Source organism: Hydra vulgaris, chromosome 12, assembly GCF_038396675.1.
Source record: "Hydra vulgaris chromosome 12, alternate assembly HydraT2T_AEP".
Classification (NCBI taxonomy): domain Eukaryota; kingdom Metazoa; phylum Cnidaria; class Hydrozoa; order Anthoathecata; family Hydridae; genus Hydra; species Hydra vulgaris.
The window spans coordinates 43,543,864-43,564,074 of NC_088931.1; the positions used below are offsets into that span (position 1 = coordinate 43,543,864).

Genomic DNA, 20,211 nt, shown 5'->3' on the forward strand with positions numbered 1-20,211 from the left:
AAAACTATTTTTTACTGCCAGACAATTAAAAGGGTTTTAATCCTCTTGTTGTTTGCAGTGGATTGTGAATTTAAACTTTAATAAAACTCAGTTAATTACTGCAAACAACTATCACAACACTGTTGAAATTTTTTATATTGATGAATGGCAACCTTCTCACTGAGAATGTTTGTTCTCACTGAGAATGAACTATGTTTACTTGAATTATCTTTCACTACTAACCTCTCATGGAAACCATATGTACAATTGATTTCTAAATTAGCATCTGGTAAGTGTGCTTAACTTTATTGTGCTTGCCATTTTCTAACTCCTGATTCTATTCTTTACCTCTACAAATCTCATATTCGTCCCTATATGCAATAATGTTTTCATTTTTGGGCTGGTTCTCCTAATGATGCTCTTCAACTTCTCGACAAGATTTAAAAACGCATTGTAAACATTGTTGGACCTGCTCTATCTGCCAAACATGAGCCTCTCTCCCATCGTCATAGAGTTGCATCTCTTTCTATCATCTTTAGTTACATCAACTTAACTCATTTTTGCTTGACTTGTCATTTATTTTTTAAAACTTATATTCAAGTTGTTTTTTCTCTGCACTTTAACCCTTTGAAGCTCTCTCCCATCTTTATGTTTTCCTGACTCATACAACGTAAAAATTTTCTGTCAACTATTTACTTGCTCTTTAACTCTATTCTTTATTTTCTAGTAACTCCCAACTTAATACCTAATAAAAAATACTTAATACAACACATTGGGACTGAATCAGATTTTGAAAAAAATTTAATCTTTCAGAAATAAAATATTAAAAAAAAATAAAAATAACACTTGATTAAAAAAAAATATTTTGTTTCAAAAAGGGTTGCCACTTGAGGTGAATGTGGACTTGAAATATATACTTATAATATCAATTTAAATAGTGTACATGACGCAAAAAAAAATTTTTCAATGATTATTAAACTTTTTTTGCAATGGTTTAAATATCCTATATTAGAACCATTGCAAAAAATAAACTATAAAAAGTACTACACATTAAGGGTACATTAACTGCAACTGTAAAAAGTAATTATTTAAAGCTTTAAGATAGCTGCCTATTATTTTAAATTGAATAGTTAATGTCAACTAGTTAAATATATAAATATGTGTCATATGTAACAGATCTGTATAATATATACAATAGAATTACATAATATACATGACAGAAATATATATCATATATAACAGAATGTATAACATATATAACAAAAATAAATAACATTTAAAACAAAATATATAACAGCAACATATCGCAGAAATATATAACATATATAGTAGAAAAAAAAGGTTTGTTAAACTTCTAAAGATTTTGTCAGAGGACTTGTTCAACAGTAGGTCACAAATCAGACAAAAATAGGTTATATTCAAGCCAACAGTTATCAAGTTTTTGACTGAGGCCCATATCTAACAAATTTTCTGCAGGATAACCAAAAAAAAAATTAATATAAAAAAAAAAAAACTATAAAAAAAGTTTAAAATTTATTGATTTTTTTAATGCTTAAGCATAAGCATTAGTAGCTCCGTGATTAGTACTATGTTCTCCTAAGGGTTTGGCATAGGTCATCAAAGGTTTAAATCCTCCATTTAGATAAGAAAAATTTTTCTTTGTGTTTTGTTGGCTTATATGAAACTACTGATTTGTTTTAGGCTATTGGTAAATTCAAGTTTTTTCCAAAAAACAAATATTTCTCTGAATTTAACTTTTCTACCCAGTTCTCTATTTCCAATTTTTCCAAGTATTTTTACCAAGACTCCAAACTGGTGGTATAGCAGCAATATTCATTAGCATTAGAATATAGTTATACAATGTTAAAGATGGAGCAAATTCACCATTGGTATTTACGCAAAAAAGAATTGTGACATTTTCTTTATTGCTGTTGTTACATTCTTCATGAACATTTCTTTAATGCCAACTACTTTTCTAATTTTTTAAACTCAAAACCAGTTCCATCTAAGTTAAAAACACGAGTAGAATCATTAAGGTATTGTGCATCATTGCCTAATAAATCATACACCTCATCAAACAATTTTCTTATTGATGCTTCAGTTATATAACCTCTAACTCTACTAATATGCTCACTTTTATGATAATTCTTTATGACAACTCATAAATTTATGAAACTAGTGTTTACTATATTATTTTCAAATGGTGTTATTCTACATTGCACTTAAAAATTTTTTTGTATACTCTTAATAACTTTTTTGGTTATTGCAAAACCTATACTAGCGCACTACATTAACTAATTCATTTTTTATTGCTTCTCTAAGATATGATTTAAAGTCAGAATTTTACTATATGGGTTGGCTTTTACCAAATAATTACCATATAAAGTACTGTCAGGAACGCTAAACATTTTTTCACCGGTATTTATATAGCTATAATTGCTTTATGCAGTTGTTCTTCAGAATAAATAACTTTTTCAAATTATTATTATTTTTTTTAAATCTTGCATTGCATTCTAGTTTATCATCGTTTTCATTTCACATCATAAATAAAATATAATAAAACATATTAAATGAATATTCCCAAGGGTTAAATTACTAATAATTGTTAATATAGGTTATTCTAATTAATTTTTTAGAGAAAAAAAAAGAAAACAGTAAAATACACCTGAAAAATTGTTTCATGAATTTAATTTTTGGAATTTTAAACTAAAAAAATTAAAATTTAAATCTAGTTACGGTTATAGTTGAAATTTAAATCTAGTTAGGCACGCATTTTTAAAAAAAAGCAATAAAACGCTCAATTTGTTATATGTTACTTACATTACTTTTGTGAAACAACAAAAAGTAGATGTTTTCCTAGTTAGTTTGTCTTTTGAGCTTGAATTTATGACCTCGAAATCATTAGTTCTTTATTTTTATTGCTAACTTTATGCGGTAGTGGTGTAGTGGTAGAGCGCTTGCTTCATAAGCGAGAGGTTCAGAGTTCGATTCCCGCCACGTCCCTGGTAGTAACGCGCTCAACTTGTTTCTCCGCGCAGTGGCCTTGTTTATCAAGGTTCGTGTTTTGGAGTTATAGGGTTGAGAGAGGGTTATAACCACAAGTAGCCTCCTCATCTGTAGTGGCCTTCTCGGCCTTGGGGAGGTGAATTACAAATAAATAAAAAAACTAAATTTTTAAATAAAATTTTTATAAAAAATTTTTAAAACAATGTAAATTTTCAATCAAGTCTTATTAAATATAATTTTACAGCTTTTAGTTACTTGTAGGCCAATTTAAAAGATATAAAAACCCTCCCCTTTTAGGGGTGGGGGTGCAAATAATGTTTAGCCTTGAACAAAGCTTTCTACGGCAATGAACATCAATATGCTTAGCAAATAACAAGATAAAACAATTTTAGAATATTTTGAAAACAAACTATTATACTTGCTACATATTTGTAATATATATTATATATATATATTATTTATATATGTTTATAGTTATTATAAAAAAAAACTTAAAAAAATACACAGAAAAGTGTTTTTCAAGGGAAAAACACTTTTCTGTGTATTTTGAAACACTTTCCGAAATTTTTATAATCTGCTTCACAATATTTTACCATAAAATTGTCCATAACAACTGCCTAAATAAGACATAAAATTTTACCCATTAATTATAAAATAATTTATCTTTTTTAAAAAATATCCAAAATTTATGGAAAATTTCCTGAGTTGAAAATTTACAGGAAGTTTTCAACCCTAACGTTACTATTTTAAAGTAGCATAAAATTTTTTAATAAAATTTGAATTTTATAAACAAATTTTATTCTAATTTTATCCACAATATTTTTTTATACAAAATAAAAAATTTGAGTATAGTATAATACTTGGACCCTTAAGAGAAACAAATATATTGTCTGACTCAGCAATTGTTCCAATAAAGTGAGATTCTCAGTATGTTGTACTTTTAGAAGAGGTCTGATATTTAAAAGATTTTGAGCAAATTATATGTTTTCATTATATAAATATATATAGAACTATATACTTATGTTAAACATAGTATATACTATAGTATATGGTATGTATAGTACTATATATCCTATACAGTATGTAGCAAATGCTATATACAGAAAAAATACACAACTGATGTTCGTTTCATTAAATCGCATAACTTTTTTTCAAACAACTTCTTTTAACTTTGTTCAAAGTTCCAAGAAACAGGTTACTGTAACTGATCAACTATTTTAATTTTAACTGATCAACTGATTAATATATATGTAGAAAAGGAATCATCACCTTTGTTGAACACTCCTTCTTTAAATCCTGTTTTGTAAAAATAAAAGTTGTTTCTAAAATTTCATTCCAAGAAGGAATAGGCTTTTTCATAGCTTTAAGTATAAAATATTGGCTTTCCATTGTCAATAGCATTTATAAATTTAATAATTAAATATGTCCGCTACTTGAATTTCAAAAATCGAATGACTCCTAGATCCTTGATAACAACTGAGGACTCCTAGATAATTGAAAATAAGATATTATATTTAGGAGAAGTAAGTAGAGTGTGATTAATTCAAGATTTTCAATACTTAAATGGGCTATGCAAGTATCAATAAGCAATGTAAGCTAACAGCCTTTTAATGTAAACTTTCTGTCAAATCAAAACTTTCAAATGCGTACTTTTCTTGGAAGTGCTTTACAAAACATATGAATATATCACAGGAGTTGCAAAAAGAAAATATTGTCAGCAAGGAAAAAAGCAATTTACCTTAAATCAACAGCAATTTTATATGTTTTTGTTTAAGGGTTTTATTTGCTGTCATTTAGCAAGATGCAATTGCTTTTGCAATCGATTGATGAATAATTAAATTTGGGTGACGGAATAAATAATATAATTAAATTTGGGTGACGGAATAATTAATATAATTAAATTTGGAATAAAAATGAGAGTTCCATGCATTTTTTTATTTCTTTGAAAAATAATTTTATATTTTAAGATATTTTAACTTTCCATTATTATTTAAATATCAATGTGCTATAAAATGATAAAATACCTGAAATTGTTCTAAACAAAACATTAACATGCACTGTGGACCAGAGTGACCGCCAGGTTAAGTTGTTCCCCAGGTCTGATTTTTCTTTTTCAATAGTTGGGTATACATTAGTAGACACCATTTATGACATTAAAAACTTCTGAGTGATTGGACAAAGTCAAAAAAAATTTGCTCAAAAATATTTATTTTTAGCCATAAAAATCTTAATAAATTAGGTGAAAACTCGGTTGAAAGTCCGCGAAATTTTTAAATTGTATATACAATGGCGGACTGTTTACATAAAACGTGTGCTGTTTGTCTTACACAGTTCGGGAAAAAGTCATCTAAAATTCAAAAGATCACTCCAGCAATTGAAACAAAGATAAAAACTTTCGTCTGGAGTCAGTATAGTTTAGATGTAACCAACTATCCCAAGGTTATTTGTAACAATTGCCACAGAAACCTCTATGATCTCGACAAGAACAAGGTGGAGTACCTAGGGAACTGGATAGTGAAGATATCCAAGGTAAAATTCATGTTAATCTGTTTTTTTATGTATAATAATTATTATTAATTTCTAGTTAATACTTTATTATATTTACAATCACACAGTTTCTTAACTAAAAATATAGAACAGATTTTTTTTTTTAATACATGTTATTACAACATTTACTTAGTACATGTTATTAATACATATACATGTATTAAAAAATAATACATGTGTTATTAAAAAAACTTTCAGTTTTTCTATTGTATGCATAGACTTAAAATGTATATAACTTTATATATTATATATACAGCAGAATAAGTATATGTATATACATATACTTAGTTTAAGTATGACATGCATGGAAGTATTTGAGTATAATATGTATGTATGTAGACTACATACATACTACATATATACTACATTGTAGTATATAAATATTAGTTATACAAAACATGTATATAAGGTTGTATAAGATAAACAACTAATTACTATTTATTTATTAACTATTTATTTACTGTTTACAGTGTAAGCTTAAAATTTAATTATATAGTATATATAGTTAAACTTACATAGTGTATAGTAAAATACCATCTAGTATGCTAAAATAATATCACTTACTGATCAATATTTTTTCCATTATTTTAGATTGATAGATTGCATCTTAGAAGATCATCAAATATCAAAGACATTGTTGATGAAATCAGTGCTTCTAATGATTCTGAACATGCAAAGTCTTCCAGACTATGTTCAACATGCTTTGGCTTTGTAGGTTAGAATTTTATTATTATTGTTGTTTTATTTTTTCATATATATAATGCTTCATATATATAATGCTTCACATAACAAAATTTATTGTACTTAATAAAATATTTAGTTAATTAAAAATTTTGTTCATTTGTTTTCAAACAAAAATATTTAGTGCAAAGAGTGGCTCATATCTGTACAGAGAGCAGAGCTGTGAACAATCTCATTGAAGCGGCAGAACAGCTTGGACCTAAATATTTAGTAGCCTCAGGCAAGTATATTAAGCTGTTCTTTAATATAAATACATATTTAAAATTCCAAATAATAAACATATTTTATTTATGTATGTTGCCAGGTATACTTAAGCACAAGATGGAAGCTGAAAATATTTGTAGAGGACAGAAGTTTCAGTTGGCTACTCAAGGGTCTCCTTTGAACATTGTGGTTGGAACTCCTGACAAAAAAACTGACCGAATTGAGCTGAAACAGGTGTCCTTTGGTACTGTTATGGAGTTGGTTAAATCTCTTGAGCTTTCAAAAAATCAAACAAAGAATTTTTGTTCCAAATATAGATCTAGTATGGGAACTCAAACCTGTATTGAAGCGAACATCTTTGAAAAAATTGAAGCTCTCCATAACCGTATAGATGAATTTTACACTTCTAAAGAAGTAGGTTTTATGGATGGAGAAGAAGCCATTACTAGAACATTGGTTCATGTAAAAGATACATCTACATTTATACAGCACGTCATTACAGAAAAAGGAATAGATCCACATGACTCCATATTGAGATTAGCTATGGATTCAGGTCAGGGATTCCTTAAAGTTACTGTAAATGTGTTTAATCCCCTGGAAAAAAACTTCTTCAGATTCAGAGCTAGATGATGCTGGAGTAAAAAGATCCTTTCTTATAGCAATTGTTGAGGGGGTTTCTGAAGCTAACGATAACCTTTGGAAGCTTATTGAGCCCCTGAATTTAAACGATGTAAAGTTTTACGTTGCATTTGATCTAAAATGTGCAAATTCAGTGTTTGGAATTAGTAGTCATGCTGGGAAATACAGTTGTTTATATTGTGAGGGATCCTGCACTCTTGAGCCTGGAATTAAACGAACACTTAGGTCATTGGATGATCATTATAACAACTTTACCCTTGACGGAAAGAAGAAGTCAAAAATGTCACACTTTAAAAATGTTACAAATCCAAGACTTTTGTACAAAGAGGAAGATCCTGAAACTCTTCTCGAAGAGTTGGTTCCTGTTCCTGAGCTCCATGTTCTAATGGGAATAGTAAATAAACTTGCAGTACTTCTAGTTAGTGTATGGCCTTTGTTTGAGAAGTGGTTACAATCAAACTACATCATGTTTCGAGGATACCAAGGCATAGGGCTTGACGGAAACAATGCAAGCAAGTTCCTGAAGTTGGTGGATATACTTGAAAGAGATATTATAAACAATGGAAAATATGACTTACTACCAATAGTAAACTGTGTTAGAAAGTTTAAATGCCTCAAGCAGAAGCATTTGGTATGGTAGCAGGGGATAACATCAGCATTGTTGTTCTGGAGTCTAAAAAGTCCTATGCAGATTTGATTGAATACGTGCATGCCACATTTGAGGGTATCAAGCTCAGTGTTACATGGAAAGTTCACATAGCAGTATGTCATATACTTCCTTTTCTTCATTCTACTGACTGCGGCCTTGGAGTTTACTGTGAGCAAACAGGAGAAGCTATTCATCATGAATTCAAAAAAACATGGAATAGATACAAACGAAGAGTTAACCATATAGATTATCCAAAACGACTAAAATCCAGTGTTGTCGAGTTTGCATCAAAAAACATTAAATAAACTGAATAATTATATAATTTAATTTAATGTTTATAATTTCAAGTATATATTGTAAAGTATATTATTTATAGATTTAGACTTATATTATAACTAGTTAACATAAAGCTTTTTTATTTGTATAGGATAAGTTACACCTATTTTTTAATTTTTTTTTTTCAATTTTTTTTAACACCCTAGAAGTTTTAAATGTTATAAATAGTGTCTTCCCAAAATGTTATAAATAGTGTCTTCCCAAAATGTTAGAAATAGTGTATACCCAACTATTGAAAAAAAAAATCAGACCTCGGGAACATTTTAATCTGGTGGTCACTCAGGTCCACAGTGATAAGTATAGCTATTTTTTGATTTTTTTGTCTCATTTTTTTTTTGAAAATTCCAACACCCCAGAAGTTCTAAATGTTATAAATGGTGTCTACTAATGTATATCTAGCTATTGCAAAAAAAAATTAGACCTGGGGAACAACTCAACCTGGCGGTCACTCTGGTCCACAGTGCATGCTTCATTTTTTCATATTTTTAAATACCCATTAGATGCTTAAAAATTGTCACACCCAAGTTTATTTTGCAATGTACATAACAATTACTTTGAAAGTGGTTTCAGAAACAGCAACATTTTGGTATCTTGTGTTTAAAAGCCATATACTTAGCAAAAGTCAGACTAATACAAGTTAAGGTCCAAGTTAAGGAGATTCTACTGTATATAATAATAAATTACCTTAACTTAGAATCTAATAGTAAACAAGAGTATTTTTGCTTTTAAAAAAGCAAGAATGGGGCCCCAGGCACTTACTTCTCTTTAGTAAGTGACTGGGGCCCCATTCTCGGCTCCAAATGCAACTTTTTACAAACCTGGCCTAAGCCCTGGAAAAATATAAAATTTAGTATGGTTTAATAGCCAGGACTAGCAAAAAAGTTATAAACTAATTTTTTTCTAACAATGTTGCAAGCAACCATTATTAAGTTATGAGTTACTAGAAAACAAAAGATAGTGTTAATGAGCAAGGAAACAATTAACTGAAAACTTAAAAAGTCGTAGGTTGTATAAGTTAAGAATATTTGAAGATGGTTGAGAGATTTGAGATTTTATTGATGTGCGAGAAAATAAAATAGATGAATAAAAACTTTAGTACAACGATGCAATTTTACAGAATGACAAGTCAAGCGAGAATGAGTTCGGTAGATCAAATCATTTTTTTGAAGTTAAAATTAGAGATTGAATGTTAAACTTACTTTAGTTTATGACACAATTAAACATTTTCCAAAAGTTTCTAGAACCTAATATCTGAGATAATCAGAGGTTAGGTTCTAGAATATCAGAATAGAGAATATAAGACAGGACTTTTTTAGTTTGACTTCTTGCAATAATAAAAAGACATTTTTTTCTCAAGAGTTCTTGTAAAAAAGATGAAAATGCTTGAATCCGGGAGGTTAGGTAAGAGACGCATTTATGCACACATAATATGAGTATATATGGGTATAAACATATATATTTGCTATTTATATAGATGGTGGCACACAATATTTTTACATATTTATATAAACTTTGTATTATATGGTGTAATTATACGGTGTAGTATTCACAAAAGGAAAAAATGATGATTAGATGGATGTGATGTATGACTCTATTAAGACAAGCAAAAGAGCCATAACTTTAAACAGAGATTAGGAAAAACATTGTATTGAATAAAGTTTGTTAAAGAAGATTAAAGTAGTTTGGTATCAGCATGTAGAGAGGTGGCAGGAGGAAATGGTAAACGTAAAAGTAAAAAAAACTTGGAGAGTGCATTACATATGGTATGAATGAGCGCTACTTAATGAAAGAAAATGCTCAAGATGCTTATATTAGAGAAACAGCATAACAGGGAAAGGCTAAAGCTTGATAATGATGATAATCATGTTAATCATGATAATGTTTTTATATAAATATAAATGCATATATATATATATATATATATATATATATATATATATATATATATATATATAACAAAAACTTCAAATTAATAAATATACTTTAAGATGTACCAATCTTTCTGCAGCCCTGGTCACAAACCCGGCCCCACCAATTTTTTATCAAACCCAGCCACGGTCAAATTTTAACCCTGGTCACTTACTAACCTTCTGATTATTTTTTTCCTCATTGAATTAAGTATAAACATAAAGAGGTTTGGAAAAATTTACATTAAATAAAAATTAAAGAAAAAATTTAAAACTTTCGATAATTATAGTTCTTATTTTCCTTAAAATTTGTGATTAAGTTTAAAATAATAATAAATAAAAAATTGGTTTTAAATATGCAACCAATATTACTAAGAATCAGCCCAAATAAATAAATGTTGAACTAAATAAGACTATATTCTATATAGACTGCTATATAAGTTATAAAATCTTTTTGCACAGAATAACTTTACGATTAATGCCAGGGCAGAAGAAAGAATTTTTGGTGCTCAACTTTTTTAAAAACTTCAAAAGTTGTTTATTCTTGAATCAAACAAGAATGTTCCCAAAAATAATCACCGTAATTTGAGATAAGTAACAAAAGTAAGCCTAAATCCATATCTAACTCACAAATACTATGTCTTGCCTATTCCAAACATCGCATGTCAAAATTAATATTATGTCAAAACTTAAGCTGATCAATATAATTAAAATGATGTCAAAAAAAAAAAGTATTTTTGTTCTCATTAGGGACAGTTGTTGTTTAAGCAGCTAAAATTTGACTAAAATTTGGAAAAGAGTTAAAATCTTACAAAAATCTAAGTTTAAATAGCTCAAGTCAGTTTAATATTTTAGTTATAGAAAGATAAAATCAAACCCATTGTCTTCAATCTGTATATTATCACTAAAACTTGTGTGAATATTTTTGTATTTGGAAGCAAACATTGCCATAAAATCATTACTTTTGCCTTCAACCTGAAGAAAACTTTTTCAGTTAAACTGAATTAAATTTGATGTGAATTTATATACAAATTTATATAAAAAAAAAAAATTCAATAATAAAAACAGTATGATATAATAAAAAATTCAAATATAAACATTCTAAATTTAAAAAAAAAAATTTAAATCAAAAAAATTGCATTTTTTTGGTTATTAAAAAACATTTAAATTTAATTAGTTGCCTTAATTATTTTTACATTATTTTTTCTTCAAGTTTTTTACATTATTTTTTCTTCAACAGAAAAGTTGGATAAAAATGAAAAGTAACATATTTTAGCCAACTAAGTATAGAAGTTTATATGTATTTATATATTTATATATATATATATATATATAAATATATATATATATATATATATATTTATATATATATTATAAATATATATATATATATATATATATATATATATATATATATATATATATATATATATATATATATATATATATATATATATATATATATATTTGCAGTTAATTAGTTTAAATTCCAGCTCAACTAAAAAATTAGCAATCTTGGACATAATTTTAACCAATGCACTTAAATGCTGTATTTCTCAAACTTTTCCCGGACTTGTTAACCCTAATTCTTTTGTTGTTTCATATCGCCCTTTATTATCTCTATATAAAACGTAGCTTCCCCTCTATGTAAAATTACCCACCCCTATGGTTAAATAGGAGATACTGTAGCATTAATAAGAGAAATTACCCACCCCTATGATAAAATAGGAGAAACTGTAGCATTGATACTGTAGCATTAATAAAAAAATCTTAACAATTTCATTCTTCATCGTTGAATTCTTGGCAACATCTCGGTAAGCGAACGATAATTTAATATAAGAATTAAAGGTTTGTGATCTGTTTCTAAAATAAAAGTTGGTAACCCAAACAAATATTTCGACATACGCATGCACCCCCAAGTTACAGCTAGCATATCTATTTCGATTGGATAATAATTTTTTTCCATTGTTGTCAAAAATCTAGTGCAAAATCAATTGGTTTGTATACCTTATCGTAAAATTATGAATCATTTCTTAAAGTATACCTTTAAGAAATGATTCATAATTTTACAGTCTTTACATTTTTTTCCCTATGCTGGACCTGACTCTCTACTAAAAGGATGCTTTTTTAAACAGTATTTACATGCCAATGAATTTAAACTTAAGTCTCTTTCATTGCCAGTGTTTTGGGTTTGTGAATTAAACTTTTTACAGGTTGTCTAATTCAGTCAACATTTTCACTTTTATTATTTCATAATTCAGATACACCATCTTGTGCTTTTTTAGAAGAACAACAAATTTCTTCTGCATTATCCAGTGTTAAAATCTTTTAAGAAAGTAATTTTTCTCGTACTTTGTCACATCATATCCCCAATACAACTTTATCTCTTAATAAACTGTTAAGACAATTGGTGTTTTACAAAAACTGCAGTTTTTACTTAATAATTTTACTTCTGTCAAGAAGTCATCAAAACATTTACCATCTTGAAAACATTTAAATTTTTATGTCTTTCCAAAGTTTCATTAATAATACCCTTAGCGAAGACTTCCATCTTTTTTTTTTTTCTTAAACATCTTTGCTTCCAATTAGCTACTAATTAAAGTTGGAAGTTACTGAAAGAGAAAAGATGAAGATTGTAGAGCAAGATAATGATTGACGGACGACTTAAAGGATTGCAAATTATATGAATCAGGAAAGCATGATGAAGGAAGTGAGTTCCAAAGAACTGATGTTCGAGGAAAATAACTAGACGAATAAGCGTTTTTGGAGCACTTAGGAACAGTCACAGAAAAAGGATGAGACAAAATTGAATGATGAGTAACACAAAAATGAATTTTAGTTGATGGCATAAGAGACGCTAGCTCTTTAGAGCAGTGCCCATTTTAGAGAAGCAACATTACGATGATGTGATAATGGTTGGAGGTTGGCTGCAAGAGCAGGTCCAATTATGTTTACAATGCATTTTTGCACCTTGTCTAAAAGAGAAAAGGCATCATTAGAAGATCCGGCCCAGATATGGTAACGGTATTCCATAAAAGGCCAGATTTAAGATTTATAGAGATAGAGAATAGAATCCGAAGTAAGAAAGTGACAAGCTTGATAAAGAGATGCAACCTTAGCAGATGCTAATTTTGCAACTGATTTGATATATGGTTTCCAAGAAAGAATGGAAGTAAGAGTTAATCCTAGAAGATGCAGAGTAGATGACTCATCGAGTACATTACCGTTCATAAATATAGGAAGATCTACATTATTGTGATAACGATTGGCTGAAAAAAATTGAGTTTTATCTTATTGAAGTTCACCAGCCACAGCCACTAGTATCATTTGCAAACAATGCCACCTTAGATGTGAGAATATCTGGAAGATCGTTAATGTAAATTAAAAAGAGTATAGGGCCAAGGATAGAACCTTGAGGAACCCCTAAAATTACAGAATAAGAAGAGTGCTGTCCATCAAGGACAACTTTTATACTACGATTAGAAAGGAAGGATTCAATAATCTTAAAGATGATGCCGGATACACCATAAGAAGAAAGCTTATGGAGAAGACCAGCAACTTTATCAAAAGCTTTTGAAATGTCAAGAGCAATAGTCTTAACCTCTCCACCTTTATCTAATGCACAATAAAATCTATCGGTTATTACTGTTAGCAAATCAGCTGTAGAACGAGAAGATCGAAATCCATATTGATGGTCAGAAAGTAAGTTATTAGATTCAAGATGTGAAATTAAGTGTTTGTTAATTAAAGATTCAAAAACCTTACTTATGATAGGAAGAAGACTAATGGGATGGTAGTTAGACGAATCAGATCGCTCTCCAGAATTTTAATAGATAAGATAGGGATAACATATGCTGCTTTCCAGCAGGCTGGAAGACAAGACTCTGATAAGCACTTGTGGAATAGTTTTGAGAGTATAGACGACAGATCCGGAGAACACTTCTGCAAGACAATAACATGTTGTCCGGGCCACGAGCTGTAGAAAAGTCTAGGCATGAAATCACTTTAGATACAGAAGCTGGAGTGATACGAATGTCAAGCAATGGATCAACCTGTTTGTTGGCAATATCAGGTGGAACGCAACTAGTGGAATCAAGAGATGATATTGATGAAATGTTTTCTGGAGAGTTGTTTTGCTGATAAACATGGAAGTAACGGTTTCGATTGGCAATCGCAGCAGCACAGTGTGAGGAAAACCATGGAGGAGAGTGAGGCTTGACCTGGAATTGTCGAGAGGGAACAAAAGATTCCAACCTGAATCCACAAAATTATGTAAGAAGTACCTTTGTTGACAGGAAGACAAAAGATTTCTACACAAGGGCCATCACAAAGAAAACCATAGAAAGAATCCTAGTCAGCTTTAAGGTAGTTGTAAGAGGTACAATAATAGGGGGATTCAGGTGATGAAGAAGAATGAGATATTAGTTTTAGAGAGATCAAATTGTGATCAGAAGCACCTAAGGGTTAATGTGGCGAAACTGAGCACTGACTAAGATCAGAAACAAGACATAAGTCGAGTAGAGAAGGTGTATGATTCGGGTTGTCTGGAAAGCGAGTTGGAAAGTTGACTATTTGAATTAGAGATTGAGAAAGGCAAAAGTTGTAGGCTTTAATGTCTGCAGAATCACTGACACTAGAGCCAAGCCATTCAGAGTGATGAGCATTAAAGTCATTGACAACAACTATATTAGCTGATGGATAAAGAGAGAGGGCTTGGTCAATATGATCAGAAATAACATCAAAAAGAGTGTAGTCCTGAGATGAAGGAGAGCGATATAGAACAAATAGAAACGCAATACAGTGAAGTGGTGCTAAAGGAAAGCACTTGAAAGAATAGTCTGTGGATTCAAACCTAGTTTCACGACAAATGGGTGAATTCTTACAAATGCAAATGCCCAGGCCAAGCATGTGACTATTGGAGTCTTTACGAATTAAAAGAAGATAACCATCAACATTAAGATCGCAAGATGAGACAGCTGAACTCAAATTAGTCTCACAAAGAGCAAGTAGGTCTGGTGAACTTTGCAAGAGATAAGACTCAACAGAAGAAAAGTATAGGTTTTGAGAACTTGGTGATGATGGTTTTTTGTGTTTTATAGTTTTTGGTACTTTATTCATTTTTAAGTTTATTGAACTTGACTCAAAGCATAGATAGTACTCAAAACACTGTTTAATAGCCCAAGCAATTGCCTCATTACTACTAATAAACTCTAAGCCGTAACAAAGGGCTCCAAATGTGGCCTCCGCAATGCACACCAGAAGTACAAACAGGGACACCATCCATGCGCAACATGGCACTGTTAATACTTTGATATTTTCCAGCTGTTGATGGAATCAGCCTCTCTGAGAGCTGCCACAGAGTTCAGGAAACCTAACTACCAGCTGGCCTCAGAACCATAAAACTGAGTTTTAGAGCTGTACCCTCATTAGGAGATAATATAATGAGTTGCCTAGTCATTAAAACAAAGACACAAGCAAAATCCATGCATTGAGTCAAGAAGATCCAGCATTCAACATCCTAAACTGGAAACAATGTATTAAAAATAAATCTGTGCTAGCCTAATAGATAAAGAAGGGGTGCGAGGCTAGTCTATTTTTTCATCTTCAGTTAGACTTAATGATTCATAAATGTTTTGAGTTTCTGAAGAAAATGTATACCTTAACATAACTTGATATGCAATTGGTTTTTCTCTAAATATGACAACAAAACATAATCATGTCATTTCTCAATCCAGGGGCAAAATTCAGCATACCTATCTACAACTAAATCTAACATTGGAGAAGAAACACCAACTTTACCACTTTCTGCCATTTTTTATAAATAGATTCTCAATATTAAACAAGATAATTAGTAAATACTATAAAACTTTACTTCGCACATTCATTTACATACTCGTAGCGCCATTTTGTGTGAATAATATATTCTTTTCTCAAAGACCGGCACCAATCTATCCAATCAAATTGTGATACATGTATATAAATATGACACAGATCTTATGCCTAATCTTACATTCTGCACAAAGCCCCTATACTCTCATCTTGCAGTTTTGCAGCAAAAAAGACTTATTTCACAAATACCAATTTACTTAAAAAAAATCCATTCTAGCCCATCACACACAATAACCTCAAAAGTTCTTCTGACTACTAGTAGAAATCCTAAAAGATATTTGTTTAAAACCAATAAGGTAATCAAAAAACATTTGTTAAGATTTGCGTATACTTTTTGATGATATCGAAAATTTGTATCTTTGTAAGTTAGAAGTACATCTTCCACAATTTGACTAAATAGTCTCCAGATACAAAATAAAGAAAAAAAGTTTTAAAATTATTTTTATGCTATGCAATTTTAAATAAATACCTATAATTAAAAACAAAATAATTTATATATATATATATATATATATATATATATATATATATATATATATATATATATATATATATATATATACTTAAATTTAAAAAAAAACAACTTTTAATGGAACATAAAGTTTCATACCTATCAGCAATCATCAGCCATGAAGTACAAAATCAAAAATATAAAAAACCGTTTAAAAATTACAAACTAGAATGAGTTCTGACGTTATAGTACAAGAAGACGTAATGGAAAACTAATCTCCACTATCAAATAATGAAAGGAGAAATTTATTTTAGTGTCTGCATTTAGAGACTAATTCGCCTCTTTTGTTTAGCAGATTGTTTCCTTTGTAAAATTTCGAATTTCTCATTTAAACAAAGCTTACAAATTTTTGACGCAGGATTGTATGATTTACAGCGTTTAATAATACTCCATTTGATTGAAGTTGTGAAATTGTTTTCTTTTAATTACCATACTTCCTTAGACAACTCAGTGTCGTTTTTGTATTTTTTTATGTTAAAAGATTTTTGATGGTTGGCATAACGTAGCTTAAATGAGGTTTCGCTTATCCCAATGTATACTTTATCATTGTATTGAGGTTTATTTGAGCTTACAGTGGCTTGGTAAACAATGTTGTTAGACAAGCAATTGTTGTTCAGTGGACAAAGAGATTTTTTAATGCAATTGCAGGCTTTTTCTGATAATTTTACATCACCATATAAAATATTTTTGTTGTGTGAGTTGATGATAGATTTGATGTTTGGCATACAGGAGTAGCTTATCTTAATTGTTTTTCTGTTAAATATTTTGTGTAGTTTGTGGTTTTTAGGAAAATGCTTGTCAATTAGGGTTAAAAAGCATTGACCGATTTTGGTTGTTACATTTTTACATATATATATATATATATATATATATATATATATATATATATATATATATATATATATATATATATATATATATATATATATATATATATATATATATATATTTATATATATATATATATATATATATATATATATATATATATATATATATATATATATATATATATGTAATATTCAAAATATTTACTTAAATCTTCAATTACCTCAATTCCATTAGTTAAACTTGATTGATCTGAAAGTCCAAAATTAAATGGAAGTTTTTGTTTTGAAGATATTGCATCTATAAATATAAAATAATAAATTAAATAAAAGAGTGAATAAACATGAATTAGAATCAACCAAACCAATCACATTAATGTCATCAGATTAAATTTAAAAACTGACCATATAGATCATATTTTTTCCCCAATAAAACATCAAACTTTTAAAATATATACAATACCCTCACAAACCTGACATAGTATAAATAAATGGCAATCAAATATCTTTTTTTTCTGAAAATTTTGCAAGAATAGGAGATGCTTAGAACATATGTGAACTCTAAAAGCCACATTACAATCAAGGACACATTTATGAAAATCTATAAGAAGATTTATATGAAAAACTGGATAAGATTTTAACTACAATAAAATTTTAAACGAACATTAAAACCTTTGAGACATGCATTTTATATTTTAAAAAAACAGAGTTTTGTACAGAATTTTAATACAAAAACCAAAAATGTGCTACTTATAAAAAACTATGCATTCTCAACCATTAATAAAGCTTACAACTTGATTTTCAGCTTAACATCACAAGTCTACCTAAATTCTGAAGATTCTTTTTAGAGGCTGCATGTATCAAACTTTTATCTTTCACTGTCATACATACTCATTGAATGCTCAATACAGTTTTCTTATAATACTTAACACTTTATCATAAAATATGAAGATAACTCTACCATACTCTTGCTCTCTATGTCTCCTTTGCATCATATTCTTTTTTTTTTTTGTACCTGCTAGCTAATAAAAACTTACTAATATATTCTTATGATTACAATCTATAGGTTGTCTACTAAAAATTAAAATGACAATTTTTTGATGAAATAGGTTAGGAGGCTTAATAAATTTTATTAACTATATTTTAGTAGCACATATGAAGGGCTCAGCAGAAAAGTGGTCTAAGCCACAATTACTTCATTTTTAGTAAACTGTAGAGGATGTAAGACTTTAAGGATCTTTTTAAAAATAATAGTATTTATTATAAAGACAGGTGAAAAAATACACTGTATATCTACTAAAAAATTAGGACACTATATTACTGTGTTCTGCAATAACAAAAATGTTAGGCAACTTTGCCTCTTCAAAATTTTTAAAATTTTGTTGATTGAGTTGGTTAGGCTAAATGGATGTTTTGTTTATGACTTGTTAATGATTTTTTAATATATGTAGCATGCACTTATTTATGTCTTCATCACCAGAATCATCTGTTAGACCCAAATCAGTTGCCTCCTCATCACCTTTAAGAGCAAGATAATAGGGATGATGGACAGGTGGTATGAATTGTATTAGCTCAAAAAGATCACTTCGCTTTTCTCTTGTGAGTTTTCTACCATTGGGGTACAAGGGCTCAAGTTTAACATTGATAGTGGTCGATGGCCGTCCACAATTTCGCTTTGTTATGTCCAGCAACATGAATGTGTCACTTTCTAAATGTGTTTGCTTTATTTGAAATGAGCGTGGTGATCCTTTTCCCAATTTTATCCAGCATGTCTTTAGCCATGAAACTTTTTCGCCATTTGTTAATTTTTTTCTGTTGGTTATCTCACTCTCCAATAATTTTGTACTGAGAAACTCATGGGTCTCCATTTTTCTTACAATAAATATTGGGGCCCTCTTCTTTGCATTTTTAACAATTAACATTTCTATCCAATGATCTGGAACAAAAATTTGGTCCTTCATTTTTTTGGCTTTTTCAATCACAGCAAAGTCTTGGTCACAGGAGAAAAAACTATGCCCTGGTACAAAAAATTTCTGTTCAATGGTTTTCAGAAATGGAGATTTGTGCAAAATATATTGTAACATGAGACATTTTTATATTACGATTTTGTCCACCGCAACTATCGCTATACAATATTAAATGGGTCACAGTTTCTGGTATGTGTCGAAAAACATGCTCGAGGATACACGAACCTATCTCTTGAGTACCTCTGGATGCTTGTTCCTCACTCCATACATACATAAAACCTATTTTTAAGTTTTCATTGTGGATTCCAAGATTGTAAGTCCACATTTGCCTTTTATAGTAGGCTATTTCTGTACTAAGCACTGGTTTTGGTAGAGTTTTTTGTAAGTTGAAAACTAATACCCTCTTGTTTGGATTTGTATGTGCATCTAGTGTATCTTCTTTCCTTTTTTCTTTTGCCTTTTCAGCCATCTCTTGATGAATATTAAGGTCCCTTCTAACAGTGTTCTTTTCTTCACCCTCTGAAAGACGCCTAATTTTATTGTTAAATATATCACATTTTTGACATGTACCTGATTGCGGATGGTGAAAATGTAAATTGAATTTTGTAATGAATATGCGTTGAAATACAAAAATTGAAAGTGGGGTGCGATCATTTTCATTGCAATTGCAAACATATTTCTTGTACATCATTGACATTCGTAAAGTTGGAGGCAAATAATTTCTGTACTAGTTGTCTTTTCTGCTATAGTGAGATTGGTACATTGGAAATAAGCGAATAAATCTTTGAAGATATTCTGTGTCTTCATCACTACTTTTATTTTGTGGAGCCGATTTATCTCTGCGATCTTCAATAGGTGTACCATCTGTTTTTTTCCTTGCTAAAATATTTGTTATTGTCCCATCAGGAATTTGCAATGTGTTTTTGAAGTAAGTTTTGCAAATCTTTTTAACATTTCCACATTCATCAATTAGTTTATAGGAACGACTATTTGCCCTATGGGAGTTATT

General features: G+C 29.3%; 1 protein-coding gene across 3 annotated transcripts in view; it reads right to left on the reverse strand.

Moving 5' to 3' along the window:
* LOC136088756 (adhesion G-protein coupled receptor D1-like) overlaps window positions 1-20,211 on the reverse strand; it is a 136,641-nt gene that overhangs the window by 46,619 nt on the left and 69,811 nt on the right. For all 3 annotated transcript variants that reach the window (XM_065813373.1, XM_065813374.1, XM_065813375.1), the window contains 2 exons: window positions 17,460-17,536; window positions 10,886-10,983 (listed from right to left, as the gene is read on the reverse strand). In XM_065813373.1, the coding sequence (XP_065669445.1) occupies window positions 10,886-10,983; window positions 17,460-17,536 (175 nt within the window). The remainder of the gene's footprint in view (window positions 1-10,885; window positions 10,984-17,459; window positions 17,537-20,211) is intronic.